The 16,957-nt window shown below is 44.1% G+C and overlaps 1 protein-coding gene across 2 annotated transcripts in view; it reads right to left on the reverse strand.

Annotated features, from left to right (window-relative positions):
• GLIS3 (GLIS family zinc finger 3) overlaps nucleotides 1-16,957 on the reverse strand; it is a 437,296-nt gene that overhangs the window by 291,509 nt on the left and 128,830 nt on the right. For both annotated transcript variants that reach the window (XM_040417126.1, XM_040417127.1), the window contains 2 exons: nucleotides 5,601-5,808; nucleotides 827-1,931 (listed from right to left, as the gene is read on the reverse strand). In XM_040417126.1, the coding sequence (XP_040273060.1) occupies nucleotides 827-1,931; nucleotides 5,601-5,808 (1,313 nt within the window). The remainder of the gene's footprint in view (nucleotides 1-826; nucleotides 1,932-5,600; nucleotides 5,809-16,957) is intronic.

Raw genomic sequence — 16,957 nt, forward strand, 5'->3', positions numbered from 1 at the left:
AACGGATCCGTCCTCATTGACTTACATTGTAAGTCAGGACGGATCCGTTTGGCTCCGCATCGCCAGGCGGACACCAAAACGCTGCAAGGAGCCAAACTGATGCATTCTGAACGGATACTTATCAATTCAGAATGCATTGGGGCTGAACTGATCCATTTTGGGCCGCTTGTGAGAGCCTTAAAACGGATCTCACAAGCGGACCTAGAAACGCCAGTGTGAAAGTAGCCTTAATTATCTTTACAAATTTGAATTTCCTACAATGTACCAGGAATATTGACCATTTTTTCTTATGCTTTTACACATAACTGCCACTTTTATACACTCACACACTAAATATAATGTACGGAAAAATGGCCCATGTAGCAAAACATTTTAGACATTATCTCACTTATGATTACTTTTCAACATAGGTGTTGTCCTTAAAGAGGTTGTCCAGCATTAGAAAAAAAGGCTCATCAAAATGCACTGTATTGCAATAAGCAGACATATCCCATGGACAAGTATGTCACTGTTTCTTTAAAAAAAAAAATTTTTCCTATCCCTGGACAACGCTTCAATGTAGGCCTGTCATTAATGTAATGGCAGCATAAACAAAGTTGTCAGCAAAGGAAATCATGTCATTGATTGGATTTAGCTACATCAGCAAAAACAGCTACATAACATTGCATTTGGTAAATAGCTTCAAAACTGAGGTAATCACTGCCATTTTATATGACTAACAGACTTTGACACGCTGCATAATGCATTTTTCTTAGATCTATATATACAGGCTTATAAGCTAAGACGCATGCATGGATATGAAATATAATTATGATGGCAAACTTACCGTGCATTTGTTTGGTTTCTCTCCAGAGTGGACCCGCATGTGAATGAGAAGTTTATAACGAGCATTGAATGGCTTATATCTTCGTGGACATCCTGCCCAAAAGCAAGCAAAGTCCTCCCCCTTTCTCTGATCTATATGAACCTTTTCAATGTGCCGTACAAGTTCTTCCTGCTGATCGTATAAAGCACTGCAGTCAATCCACCTGCAACAATGCTTACCATTGAAATCATCTATTTCTCCTTCTTCTTCGAGTAAAGGAACCTGTCCTGGAGGTGGGAGTGAGTGCTGGTTTAAAAGTTCATGTTGATGCATGTGTTGATGGGCATGGTAAGGTGGTGGTGGACCTTGATGGGCAGGAGGTGCTGTGAGAGGAAGCGAAGACTGTGAAGTTATGTCAATTGTTCCACCTGGAAAATCATCCAGCCTTTCACTTTTTAAGACCCCAATAGTTTGTCTGTCATTTAGTCCAAGGTTGTGTCGAACTACCATATTGTTCATTGTATCAGCTTGCAAACTATTTTGTTCGAGTTGCTGCATGCGCTGATATTCAGTCATATTCTCTGGAATTGACACATTATTATTGATAGCTAGAAGACTTTTCTGGGAGTTTGATCCAGCACATGTTGGAGGAATGAAGCTACCTCTGACTCCTAAAAAATGGCCATAAACTTCTGGTTGAGGTGAGATGGTTGCTGGGGAAGCTCGTGACCCATTAATATAGGCAACTAATGAGGTTGGGGAAGTGCGAATAATAGTATTAAAGTCAATTCCTATACCATCAGATAGGGGAGACAAGGAAAGAGCTCTTTTCTTTGACCGTGCCGAATGTGATCTTGGAGAAGAATGTCTAGGACTAGGGTAAGGAGAACAGTTATTCTCTATGCCAAACAAATACGAGGGCAATGAATTTGAGACACTGTTATTGGACATAGAAGTTCCTGGGGGGATGCTTAGTAGATCTCCAGGTTCACTACTGTTTTGAGATCCATGGTTAGAAGCATGAATTCTATATCCATGGGACCATTCCTGTTTAACACTCATTGTAGAATGACTTTCTGTTAGGCTTAAAGTTGTAGATGCAAGGGATTCACGTGACATAAGCGATCTAGGTGGGGATAAAAATGGGAAATATATTAAACAGATTGATAAGGTGATAAATTCAACAAGCATGGTTTTATAATCTATGCTTTCTAAGTCAGACTGAGTATTGATTGAGCTCTGTCATATGGGAAATTGCTTGTTTCTCATGGCCCACAATACATATTAAATTAAGAAAAGTGGCAGAAGGAACAATGTGTACTTACCTATAAATTACTATCGGTCATGTAAAATAAATTCTTACTGTACAAAGAGCCAAGTGTTGATTTAACCCATTCCTGGTGTTTTTTTTGGCAAAATCATTTTGTTAATGAGGCTGTGTAAATAAGTGGTGTTCTAATGTGATAGTCTACATAGATGATGAAAGAACAGAAGTTGATCATAAAATAAAAGAAACAGAAGATGCCCAGAGAACAGCAAAATACAGCAAAGGCCTAAAAGCCCTTTTACATGGGCAGATGCTTAGAGAATCAGAAAAGAAGCGAACATTACCAATAATTGCCTGTTCTTTGAGCTGAAGTAATATAAACAATCTATGGTGCTGATTTATCATACCTTCACTCAAGAATTCTGGCATCAAAAAGTTGCAAAATAGGGTTTTTGCAACTTTTTTGAACTCACTTGCGCATAATTTATGCAATTGCGCCAAAAAATGTAACTTTTTGCATGTGTACACCGCTCACTCCAGTTTTGTAATATATGTGTGGAAAAGTGGGCGTGGTGAGCTATGTTAATGAGTTTCACTCCAGATTTATCATTGAGACTTTTTTTAAAGTTGCAAATAAGTTGCAATCTCACTCCAGGAGGAGGGTGGAGTAGGAAAATTGGAGTAGCTTCTCTAGACAGAAGTGTTAGGTTTAAGGACAAGCCAAATTTATCAAACAACATGCAACATTTGATAAATGTGGCACAAAGTACTCCAACACAGACTGAAGCAAAACTGACTTCAAATATTCTCCTAATGATAAATTCCCCTTTATATGTTCTCGAATGAGTGTTCTTCCCCCTTTGTTTCTACAAATTGTCGTTTCTGATAATTGTCCTGATTCTTGACCAGTGTAAAAAGGCCTTAAAGAGCACTTGCCAGAAGGCATTTGTAATCAAGAATTCTAAACACGTAACCACATGTCAATGTATAAATGAAAAGACAACCTCTTAGAAGGGGCACCTCTCTGAAGACACCATGTGTGATTTAGACCAGATTTTTTATATTTTTAATTCCATTATGATCTGTGCAGACCACTGCTCCAGAAGATAATTTTTGCAGGAGTTTTGGGTGGTCATCCCAAAGAGGTAAAGGAAATAGATAATGCATATTATATTTATACCCTTTTTCATCTCCTGTAAAATGAAATATGCATGTCTATTCATAAGTAGGAATACAGAGAATATCCTGATATACATCTAGAAATACTCCTGACCTATACCTTTGATGTGAGGCATAAAGTTCATGTGATCAGAGTCTTATTTCAGAAGCTGCCAATCCAATCATAATCATTCCAAATGATTTATGTGCTGGTCATAAGATTTAAAGAAGTATACCACCTCCAGCCAAACATTAGAACTTGATACTGCTCGAGAACAGAGAGGAGTGAATTGATTAGCACAAATTGATTTATTCATCAAAACAAACTTCTTGAGCAGCAAGAGGCTGGACCCACTGCTCAAGAGTTTCCCCTCTTGACTGAGAGAACTGTAAATTTCTCATGTCCATATCATGCTTGAAGAGTAACAGCACTGCGACTGTGTACATGCTGCTACACTTGTGGGTAGAGATGTCTGGCCCTGTCAAAGAAGGGGGAGAGGAAGCCTCTTGAGCAATGGCGACAGCCCTTGCTGCTCAATAAGTCTGTTTCACTCCTCTATACTCCGGAACGCTTATGAGAATGTAGTATGTGGAGTCTTTTTTTCTTGTAAAATGGTCTGTTCGTGTTCTAGGATTCTCCTGTCTGTAGTTTCTGGGACAGAGCTTAGCTGTCTGAAATCCACCTCAGATCATCCATATAAGCCTACATAATGTCTTCGTCACATTGTCACTTATTAGCAGTTTCACTATAAACCCTAATATAAATATTTCTTTATTGATAGGTTATCATATAAGACATGTATTAGCAAAAATTTCAAATAATAATATTGATGTCTGTCACTTGCTGGCAGAAAATCAGTTCAACAGCAAAGAACTTAAAAGCCCATTCAGATACTATGCTCTATTTTTGGCTTACTGTAAATTATGTTAGCAAATAATATAACACTATATTTCAGATCTGAATGATAGCCAACCTATCACACAATGATGGCACAAACTATTATTATGCTTTTTAATCAGCTGAACTAGGCATAGCATAAAAAAACCAAAACAGAAAAAAGAATGACATTGACACGAAAAAAACGGATCCAGGACCCATTGACTTACAATGGTTTTAGTGCCGGATCCGGTTTCTTCATTTTCGATATAAAACAACTGGATCCTTTCTGAACGGATGTAGACAGTTGTATTACAATAATGGAAACATTTTGCTGTGGTTTTGAGAACCTGCTGGATCCGCAAAAACGCACATATGAAAATGGCCTAAATGCAGTCAGTGGTCTCTCATTTACTACATTTTACTGAAAACAGTAAGAAAGTCTGGGTACAATATTGCTGCTTGTAAAAATTATCAGGATTATCCCAACTATTGGCCAAAAAAGAAGCTAAAATGGTTGTGGCCAGATGTTTGCTGGGAATTTATAAGAAATTATGATAAAGCTGTGCTGTAGTTGTTTTCTATGTGCAACCAAGACAGTTTTTCTGTTATTTTTCATGAATCTCCCTCAACGTGTTTCAATTAAAGGCATTTTAATAGTGGTTTTGGCAAGATAAGTGGCGTTCTTGAGGTATGGCACTTTTTTGTTGTACTTTTCTCAGGCAGTGATTTTTATGGCCATTTTTACCCACAATTAAAAACTCCTGTATTAACCCAGCCAAGTGGTCATACTTTCAAGGTTCTCCTTTCCCACTCTGAACATGATATAATATTATAGTGCTCAGAAAAGTGCAATGTATAATGCATTAAAAATAAGTGGCATCCAATCTTCCTTCAGACTCCCAAAAGTCTTTTTTTTATTTTTATAAATCAATCTTGACTTAATAAAATAATGTAAAATGTGCCTAAACTTTGTAGTAACTTTATTCAAAACTGTTCTAAATGGCATATATTATTTTTTCTAATATACTTTATAAAATTGTTATGTTTTTCCATATGAAATGAGCACCTACAGTTCCGGTGTCTATTGCAGTTTGGAATTCGTACACTCGTACACTCATGTACTATGCTGGCAGAGTGGAGCAAGAGTGGGAAGAAGCTCTGCATATCATATCGCTACTCCGTCCTAGGCTCGCTCCTCTAAAGCCTGCCATAGCACGGCTATGCCAGGCTTTAGTACAGTGGAGCCGGGCCAGGCAGTAGCAGTGATGTGTGCTATTGCCAATACATTCACTGCAGCCCCACAGTCGAGTCGGTACACCAGTACACCCCAGCGCAATAGACACCTGAACTTCAGCTGTCCAACACTTTAATTCAAATGCTAAAAAATTATTAATGCATTGTAGGAGGATGTCTCATTACTGTAAATGGCTGATAACCACCTCTTAATGTACGCCTTCTACTATAACATACAAAAAAGCAAAGTTAGGGACCTGGTATCAGATGAAGGTATAGCTAAGTGGTGAAGATTCAGATTTCTGTGTAAGCTTGGGCTGATCTGATGGCACGCTGTTGCCGCTTGATTTGCTGGAGGGGATATTGGACCCAATCTTTGGACCATCATGGGACTGCTGGTGACCATAAGATTGTTGCAGCTGCCTTTTCCTTGTGGCTTGTTCTGCTGACCAAAAGCAACATTCCCTGTAAAAACAAGCAACACAGTAAAGCTATAGCAGCCAGATGTCATATATATGTTAAAATGTAAAAGTAGCAAGAGTGTGGACAGTGATGATGGCATATACACTTATGGCCAAAAGTTTTGGGACTGACACACATTTTGATTTTCACAATGTTTGGTGCTTCAGTTTTTTGGTGGCAATTTGCATTAACTCTAGATTGTTATGAAGAGTGAACAGATGAACTTCAATTAGTTCAAAGTCATTTCTTGCCATGAAAACTAACTTAATCACAAAAACCCCATTTACACAGCATTTCAACCCTGCCAAAAAAATAACCTGCAAACATCATTTCAGTGATCTCATTTAGACAAAAGTGTTAATGAGAACAAGACAGCTGATATCACTCTGACACGCTGATTGAATTAGAAGAGAAGACTGGTTGCTTTAAATGGAAGGGTAGTGTTTAAGGTTTTTGTCTTCTTCTGTTAAAAATGGTTAATTCCAAGGAAACATGTGCAGTCATCATTGCAAGTCAATCAATTATTGGATCATCATGAAATTTAAGGAGAGAAGTTCAATTGCAATGGAGAAGGCTTCAAGGTGCCAAAGAAAGTCCAGCAAGTGCCAGGACTGACTCCCATTGAGAATCTGTCGTTAGTTCTCAAAAAGCAGTTGGACAAACAAAAACACAGAAATTGTGATAAACTCTCAGGATCTGGCCCAGAAATGGATATCCAACATGCCAGGGTGAATTGTAGAAGTCTTGAAAAAGAAGGGTCCACACTGTAAATATTTAGTCTTTGCATAAGCTTGATTTATTTGTCAATAAAAATAATTCTTATAATCGTATTTTAATATACCACAGAAACATCTGACAAAAAGATCTAAAAAACACTGAAACAGCAATCTTTGGAAAACCAAAATTTATATCTGTCTCAAAACTTTTGGCCACATCTGTCTGCTGAAATGGAAAAGTTCTCTATTGTTCCCTCCAGACTACACATAGTTACATAGTTAATATGGTTGAAAAAAGACATAAGTCCATCAAGTTCAACCAAGGGATAGGTGGGGACGTGAATCCCAGAAGGAAATGAAACTAAGATTTCTACAAATTTTCATACAGTAAGCATTAATGTTGTTTACTTTTAAGAATTCTAAACCCTTTTTAAAACTATCCACTGTTCCTGCTGTGACCACGTCCTGAGGAAGTCAATTCCACAGATTCACAGTTCTTAGGCCCCTTTCACACGGGTGTTGCGGGTGTGTTGCGGGAACATGCGGGATTTTTCCGCGCGAGTGTAAAACATTGTAATGCGTTTTGCACGCGCGTGAGAAAAATCGACATGTTTGGCACCCAAACCCGAACTTCTTCACAGAAGTTCGTTTTGGGGTTAGGTGTTCTGTAGATTGTATTATTTTCCCTTATAACATGGTTATAAGGGAAAATAATAGCATTCTGAATACAGAATGCATAGTACAATAGAACTGGAGGGGTTAAAAATAAATAAAAATAATAATTTAACTCACCTTAATCCACTTGATCGCGCAGCCGGCATCCTTTCTGTCTTCTTCTTTGCTGTGCACAGGAATAGGACCTTTGATGACGTCACTGTGCTCATCACATGGTCCAATCACATGGTTCATCACCATGGTGAGGGACCATGTGATTGGATCATGTGATGTGACGTCACCACAAGTCCTTAGCCGGCAGCTCAACATTACAGAAGAAGACAGAGATCCGCAACTACGCGATCAAGTGGACTCGGTGAGTTAATTTTTTTAAATTTTTAACCCCTTCATCTCTATTTTACTTTGCATTCTGTATTCAGAATGCAAATTTTTTCCCTTATAACCATGTTATAAGGGAAAATAATACAGATCGGGTCCCCATCCCGATCGTCACCTAGCAACCATGCGTGAAAATCGCACCGCATCCGCACTTGCTTGCGGATGCTTGCGATTTTCACGCAACCCCATTAATTTCTATGGGGCCTGCGTTACGTGAAAAACGCACAAAGAGGAGCATGCTGCGATTTGCACGCAACCCACAAGTGATGCGTGAAAATCACAGCTCATGTGCACAGCCTCATAGAAATTAATAGGTCAGGATTCAGTGCGGGTGCAATGCGTTCAACTCACGCATTGCACCCGCGCGGAATACTCGCCCGTGTGAAAGGGGCCTTACGGTAAAGAAGCTTTGACGCTTCTGGAGACTGAACTTTTTCTTCTCCAGTCGGAGGCCGTGCCCCCTAGTCTTTTGAGGGCATTTTAGATGGAAAAGTTTTTCACCGCATTTATGTCCCATTTATATATTTGTATAGGTTAATCATGTCCCCCATTAGACGTCTCTTCTCAAGAATAAATGTATTTCTTTTAATCTTTCTTCATAACTAAGACCCTCCATGCCCCTAATCAGTTTAGTCGCTCTCCTCTGTACTTTTTCCAGCTGCAGGGCGTCCTTTTTATGGACTGGTGCCCAGAACTGAACTGCATAATTACGATGAGGCCGCACCAACAATTTGTAAAGTGGTAATATTACATCCCTGACACGCGAGTCCATGCCTCATTTAATACATGACAATATTCTGGTAGCCTTAGAAGCAGCTGATTGACATTGTGTGCTGTTATTTAACCTACCATCTACAAGGAAACCCAAATCCTTCTCTATAAGTGACTCTCCCAGTGTTACATCACCTAGGACATATGAGGCACAGAGATTATTACTACCAAGATGCATAACTTTACATTTATTCACATTGAAACTCATTTGCCAAGTTGATGCCCAATCACTCAGAAGGTTCAAGTCAGCTTGTATTTTATGGACATCTTCCATAGACTGTACAGTTCTACATAGCTTAGTGTCATCTGCATAAATAGAAATGGTGCTATTAATCCTGTCCTCGATATCATTAATAAATAAATTAAATAATAGAGGACCCAGGACTGAACCTTGGAGTATACCACTTATAACCCCGGACCATTCTGAATAGGAATAATTGACCACAACTCTCTGGACACGGTCCTTCAGCCAGTTTTCAATCCAATTACAGACTATACTTTCCAAGCCTATAGACCTTACTTTACCTATTAAATGTCTATGAGGGACAGTATTAAAAGCCTTTGCAAAATCCAGAAACACTACATCCACAGCCGCCCCTCTGTCCAGGCTACTACTCATCTCCTCATAAAAATAAATCAAAGTCGTTGGTAAACCCATGTTGGTTATCACTTATAATATTATTTACAGTCACATACTCCTGTATATAGTCCCTTAGGAGTCCTTCAAACATTTTTCCCACAACAGAAATTAAACTAACTGGTCTATAATTAACTGTGGAGGACCTAGATAATCTTTAAAAATTATAAACAGGGGCACAGCAATGACTGAACTGAGCTCTTTAATCTCTTGGGTGTAATCCATCTGGACCTGGAGCCTTGTTCACATTTTAGCCGTTTATACTTGTTACCTAAAGGAATATTTTTTTTAGTGCAATTACTGAATGTGGATTTAAAGCTCTCCCATTTATCCTTAGTATTATTATGTGACAGTAGCTGCTCCCAGTCTATGCCTTGAAATGCTGCCCTCAACCAAGGGAAATTAGTAGGGATGAGCGAACCCGAACTGTATAGTTCGGGTTCGTACCGAATTTTGGGGTGTCCGTGACACGGACCCGAACCCGAACATTTTCGTAAAAGTCCGGGTTCGGGTTCGGTGTTCGGCGCTTTCTTGGCGCTTTTTGAAAGGCTGCAAAGCAGCCAATCAACAAGCGTCATACTACTTGTCCCAAGAGGCCATCACAGCCATGCCTACTATTGGCATGGCTGTGATTGGCCAGTGCACCATGTGACCCAGCCTCTATTTAAGCTGGAGTCACGTAGCGCCGCACGTCACTCTGCTATGATCAGTATAGGGAGAGGTTGCAGCTGCGACGTTAGGGCGAGATTAGGCAGATTAACTCCTCCAAAAGACTTCATTCTGTGATCGATCTGCAGCTGTGGATCATTGAAGTGCTATTATTGACTTGCTCACTTTTTTGAGGCTGCCCAGAGCGTTTTTAGATCACTTTTTTTCTGGGGTGATCGGCGGCCATTTTGTGACTTGTGGTGCGCCAGCACGAGCTATCACCAAGAGTATTTAACCATTGATAGTGTGGTTATTTTGTGCTATATCCTACATCAGCTGCAGGCTGAGCCTGTGTCACCGAAGTGCATTTAACCATCAACAGTCTGGTTATTTTTTGGCCATATACTACATTAGCTGCAGGCTGAGCCTGTGTCAAAGAAGTGCATTTAACCATCAACAGTCTGGTTATTTTTTGGCCGTATACTACATCTGGTGCAGGCTGAGCCTGTGTCACCCAAGTGCATTTAACCATCAACAGTGTGGTTATTTTTTGGCCATATATTACATCAGGGGCAAGTTGAGCCTGTCACCCAGCGCCTAAAAAATAGACCTGACATTTCTATTCAACCAAATCTGCACAGTTTTAGCTGGTCAAGTTATTTGTAGTGACCGTAAAAGCAGACTTTTTGTTCTGGGTTGAAAAAGCATTCCCAAATTTGCCATTCTGAAAATAACTAGTTTGTGGTATTTGAGGCCTACTTGAAATCTATCCCAAAAAGAAAATCTTACATTGAAGGTATTGATAGTGTGATTCAGAAAAACCTAAGACACACGCTAGCGTGCTGATAGAAGTGTCATTCTGTGATTAAACCTATAACTGTCACACAGCGCAAAAAAAAACAGGTCTCACATCTCTATTCAACCAAATCTGCACAGTTTTAGCTGGTCAAGTTATTTGTAGTGACCGTAAAAGCAGACTTTTTGTTCTGGGTTGAAAAAGCATTCCCAAATTTGCCATTCTCAAAATAACTAGTTTGTGGTATTTGAGGCCTACTTGAAATCTATCCCAAAAAGAAAATCTTACATTGAAGGTATTGATAGTGTGACTCAGAAAAACCTAAGACACACGCTAGCGTGCTGATAGAAGTGTCATTCTGTGATTAAACCTATAACTGTCACACAGCGCAAAAAAAAACCAGGTCTCACATCTCTATTCAACCAAATCTGCACAGTTTTAGCTGGTCAAGTTATTTGTAGTGACCGTAAAAGCAGACTTTTTGTTCTGGGTTGAAAAAGCATTCCCAAATTTGCCATTCTCAAAATAACTAGTTTGTGGTATTTGAGGCCTACTTGAAATCTATCCCAAAAAGAAAATCTTACATTGAAGGTATTGATAGTGTGATTCAGAAAAACCTAAGACACACGCTAGCGTGCTGATAGAAGTGTCATTCTGTGATTAAACCTATAACTGTCACACAGCGCAAAAAAAAACAGGTCTCACATCTCTATTCAACCAAATCTGCACAGTTTTAGCTGGTCAAGTTATTTGTAGTGACCGTAAAAGCAGACTTTTTGTTCTGGGTTGAAAAAGCATTCCCAAATTTGCCATTCTCAAAATTGTTGTGAACGGGAACAATGAGGAAAACATCTAATAAGGGATGCGGACGTGGACATGGTCGTGGTGGTGTTAGTGTACCCTCTGGTGCTGGGAGAGGACGTGGCCGTTCTGCCACAGCCACACGTCCTAGTAAACCAACTACCTCAGGTCCCAGTAGCCAGCAGAATTTACAGCGATATTTGGTGGGGCCCAATGCCGTTCTAAGGATGGTAAGGCCTGAGCAGGTGCAGGCATTAGTCAATTGGGTGGCCGACAGTGGATCCAGCACGTTCACATTATCTCCCACCCAGTCTTCTGCAGAAAGCGCACAGATGGCGCATGAAAACCAAGCCCATCGGTCTGTCACATCACCCCCATGCATATCAGGGAAACTGTCTGAGCCTCAAGTTATGCAGCAGTCTCTTATGCTGTTTGAAGACTCTGCTGCCAGGGTTTCCCAACGGCATCCACCTAGCCCTTCCCCAGGGGTGGAAGAGATAGAATGCACTAACGCACAACCACTTATTTTTCCTGATGATGAGGACATGGGAATACCACCTCAGCACGTCTCTGATGATGACGAAACACAGGTGCCAACTGCTGCGTCTTTCTGCAGTGTGCAGACTGAACAGGAGGTCAGGGGTCAAGACTGGGTGGAAGACGATGCAGGGGACGATGAGGTCCTAGACCCCACATGGAATGAAGGTCGTGCCACTGACTTTCACAGTTCGGAGGAAGAGGCAGTGGTGAGACCGAGCCAACAGTGTAGCAAAAGAGGGAGCAGTGGGCAAAATCAGAACACCCGCCGCCAAGAGACTTCGCCTGCTACTGACCGCCGCCATCTGGGACCGAGCACCCCAAAGGCAGCTTCAAGGAGTTCCCTGGCATGGCACTTCTTCAAACAATGTGCTGACGACAAGACCCGAGTGGTTTGCACGCTGTGCCATCAGAGCCTGAAGCGAGGCATTAACGTTCAGAACCTTAGCACAACCTGCATGACCAGGCACCTGCATGCAAAGCATGAACTGCAGTGGAGTAAACACCTTAAAAACAAGGAAGTCACTCAGGCTCCCCCTGCTGCCCCTTCTGCTGCTGCCGCATCGGCCTCTTCTGCTGCTGCCTTGGCCTCTTCTGCTGCTGCTGCCGCCTCGCCTCTTCCTCTGCCTCTGGAGGAACGTTGGCACCTGCCGCCCAGCAAACATGGGATGTACCACCAACACCACCACCTGCGTAACCAAGCATCTCAACCATGTCACACGGCAGCGTTCAGCTCTCCATCTCACAAACATTTGAGAGAAAGCGTAAATTCCCACCTAGCCACCCTCGATCCCTGGCCCTGAATGCCAGCATTTCTAAACTACTGGCCTATGAAATGCTGTCATTTAGGCTGGTGGACACACACAGCTTCAAACAGCTCATGTCACTTGCTGTCCCACAGTATGTTGTTCCCAGCCGCCACTACTTCTCCAAGAGAGCCGTGCCTTCCCTGCACAACCAAGTGTCCGATAAAATCAAGTGTGCACTGCGCAACGCCATCTGTGGCAAGGTCCACCTAACCACAGATACGTGGACCAGTAAGCACGGCCAGGGACGCTATATCTTCCTAACTGCACACTGGGTAAATGTAGTGGCGGCTGGGCCCCAGGCGGAGAGCTGTTTGGCGCACGTCCTTCCGCCGCCAAGGATCGCAGGGCAACATTCTTTGCCTCCTGTCTCCTCCTCCTCCTACTCAGCTTCCTCCTCCTCTTCTTCCACCTGCTCATCCAGTCAGCCACACACCTTCACCACCAACTTCAGCACAGCCCAGGGTAAACGTCAGCAGGCCATTCTGAAACTCATATGTTTGGGGGACAGGCCCCACACCGCACAGGAGTTGTGGCGGGGTATAGAACAACAGACCGATGAGTGGTTGCTGCCGGTGAGCCTCAAGCCCGGCCTGGTGGTGTGCGATAATGGGCGAAATCTCGTTGCAGCTCTGGGACTAGTCAGTTTGACGCACATCCCTTGCCTGGCGCATGTGCTGAATTTGGTGGTGCAGAAGTTCATTCGCAACTACCCCGACATGTCAGAGCTGCTGCATAAAGTGCGGGCCGTCTGTTCGCGCTTCCGGCGTTCACACCCTGCCGCTGCTCGCCTGTCTGCGCTACAGCGTAACTTCGGCCTTCCCGCTCACCGCCTCATATGCGACGTACCCACCAGGTGGAACTCCACCTTGCATATGCTGGACAGACTGTGCGAGCAGCAGCAGGCCATAGTGGAGTTTCAGCTGCAGCACGCACGGGTCAGTCGCACTGCGGATCAGACACACTTCACCACCAATGACTGGGCCTCCATGCGAGACCTGTGTGCCCTGTTGCGCTGTTTCGAGTACTCCACCAACATGGCCAGTAGCGATGACGCCGTTATCAGCGTTACAATACCACTTCTATGTCTCCTTGAAAAAACACTTAGGGCGATGATGGAAGAGGAGGTGGCCCAGGAGGAAGAGGAGGAAGAGGGGTCATTTTTAGCACTTTCAGGCCAGTCTCTTCAAAGTGACTCAGAGGGAGGTTTTTTGCAACACCAGAGGCCAGGTACAAATGTGGCCAGACAGGGCCCACTACTGGAGGACGAGGAGGACGAGGATGAGGAGGAGGTGGAGGAGGATGAGGATGAAGCATGTTCACAGCGGGGTGGCACCCAAAGCAGCTCGGGCCCATCACTGGTGCGTGGCTGGGGGGAAACACAGGACGATGACGATACGCCTCCCACAGATGACAGCTTGTCCTTACCTCTGGGCAGCCTGGCACACATGAGCGACTACATGCTGCAGTGCCTGCGCAACGACAGCAGAGTTGCCCACATTTTAACGTGTGCGGACTACTGGGTTGCCACCTTGCTGGATCCCCGGTACAAAGACAATGTGCCCACCTTACTTCCTACACTGGAGCGTGATAGGAAGATGCGCGAATACAAACGCACGTTGGTAGACGCGCTACTGAGAGCATTCCCAAATGTCACAGGGGAACAAGTGGAAGCCCAAGGCGAAGGCAGAGGAGGAGCAAGAGGTCGCCAACGCAGCTGTGTCACGGCCAGCTCCTCTGAGGGCAGGGTTAGCATGGCAGAGATGTGGAAAAGTTTTGTCACCACGCCACAGCTAAGTGCACCACCACCTGATACGGAACGTGTTAGCAGGAGGCAACATTTCACTAACATGGTGGAACAGTACCTGTGCACACCCCTCCACGTACTGACTGATGGTTCGGCCCCATTCAACTTCTGGGTCTCCAAATTGTCCACGTGGCCAGAGCTAGCCTTTTATGCCTTGGAGGTGCTGGCCTGCCCGGCGGCCAGCGTTTTGTCTGAACGTGTATTCAGCACGGCAGGGGGCGTCATTACAGACAAACGCAGCCGCCTGTCTACAGCCAATGTGGACAAGCTGACGTTCATAAAAATGAACCAGGCATGGATCCCACAGGACCTGTCCATCCCTTGTGCAGATTAGATATTAACTACCTCCCCTTAACAATATATTATTCTACTCCAGGGCACTTCCTCATTCAATACTATTTTTAATTTCATTTTACCATTATATTGCGGGGCAACCCAAAGTTGAATGAACCTCTCCTCTGTCTGGGTGTCGGGGCCTAAATGTGTGACAGTGGCCTGTTCCAGTGGTGGGTGACGTGAATCCTGATTCTCTGCTATGACATGAAGACTTATTCTGTGCTGACATGAAGCCAGATTCTCTGTTACGGGACCTCTCTCCTCTGCCTAGGTGCCTGGGCCTAAATGTGTGACAGTGGCCTGTTCCAGTGGTGGGTGACGTGAAGCCTGATTCTCTGCTATGACATGAAGACAGATTCTGCGCTGACATCAGGCCAGATTCTCTGTTACGGGACCTCTCTCCTCTGCCTGGGTACCTGGGCCTAAATGTGTGACAGTGGCCTGTTCCAGTGGTGGGTGACGTGAAGCCTGATTCTCTGCTATGACATGAATACAGATTCTGCGCTGACATAAGGCCAGATTCTCTGTTACGGGACCGCTCTCCTCTGTCTGGGTGCCGGGGCCTAAATGTGTGACAGTGGCCTGTTCCAGTGGTGGGTGACGTGAAGCCTGATTCTCTGCTATGACATGAAGACAGATTCTGCGCTGACATAAGGCCAGATTCTCTGTTACGGGACCTCTCTCCTCTGCCTGGGTACCTGGGCCTAAATGTGTGACAGTGGCCTGTTTCAGTGGTGGGTGACGTGAAGCCTGATTCTCTGCTATGACATGAATACAGATTCTGCGCTGACATAAGGCCAGATTCTCTGTTACGGGACCTCTCTCCTCTGCCTGGGTGCCTGGGCCTAAATATGTGACAGTGGCCTGTTCCAGTGGTGGGTGACGTGAAGCCTGATTCTCTGCTATGACATGAATACAGATTCTGCGCTGACATAAGGCCAGATTCTCTGTTACGGGACCTCTCTCCTCTGTCTGGGTGCCGGGGCCTAAATATGTGACAGTGGCTTGTTCCAGTGGTGGGTGACGTGAAGCCTGATTCTCTGCTATGACATGAAGACAGATTCTGTGCTGACATAAGGCCAGATTCTCTGTTACGGGACCTCTCTCCTCTGCCTGGGTGCCTGGGCCTAAATGTGTGACAGTGGCCTGTTCCAGTGGTGGGTGACGTGAAGCCTGATTCTCTGCTATGACATGAAGACAGATTCTGTGTTGACATGAGGCCAGATTCTCTGTTACGGGACCTCTCTCCTCTGACTGGGTGCCTGGGCCTAAATGTGTGACAGTGGCCTGTTCCAGTGGTGGGTGACGTGAAGCCTGATTCTCTGCTATGACATGAAGACAGATTCTGTGCTGACATCAGGCCAGATTCTCTGTTACGGGACCTCTCTCCTCTGCCTGGGTGCCGGGGCCTAAATGTGTGACAGTGGCCTGTTCCAGTGGTGGGTGACGTGAAGCCTGATTCTCTGCTATGACATGAATACAGATTCTGCGCTGACATAAGGCCAGATTCTCTGTTACGGGACTGCTCTCCTCTGTCTGGGTGCCGGGGCCTAAATGTGTGACAGTGGCCTGTTCCAGTGGTGGGTGACGTGAAGCCTGATTCTCTGCTATGACATGAAAACTGATTCTGCGCTGACATAAGGCCAGATTCTCTGTTACGGGACCTCTCTCCTCTGCCTGGGTGCCTGGGCCTAAATGTGTGACAGTGGCCTGTTCCAGTGGTGGGTGACATGAAGCCTGATTCTCTGCTATGACATGAAGACAGATTCTGTGCTGACATCAAGCCAGATTCTCTGTTACGGGACCTCTCTCCTCTGACTGGGTGCCTGGGCCTAAATGTGTGACAGTGGCCTGTTCCAGTGGTGGGTGACGTGAAGCTTGATTCTCTGCTATGACATGAAGACAGATTCTGCGCTGACATAAGGCCAGATTCTCTGTTACGGGACCGCTCTCCTCTGTCTGGGTGCCGGGGCCTAAATGTGTGACAGTGGCCTGTTCCAGTGGTGGGTGACGTGAAGCCTGATTCTCTGCTATGACATGAAGACAGATTCTGTGCTGACATGAAGCCAGATTCTCTGCTATGGCATGAAGAGACTGATTCTGTGCTGACATGAAGCCAGATTCTTTGCTATGGCATGAAGAGACTGATTCTCTGCTGACGTGAAACCAGATTCTCTGCTATGGGACCTCTGTCCAATTGATATTGGGTCTTTTTTTTTTTTTTTATTCATTTCCCTATCCACA

Source organism: Bufo bufo, chromosome 2 (assembly GCF_905171765.1).
Source record: "Bufo bufo chromosome 2, aBufBuf1.1, whole genome shotgun sequence".
Taxonomy (NCBI): Eukaryota; Metazoa; Chordata; class Amphibia; order Anura; family Bufonidae; genus Bufo; species Bufo bufo.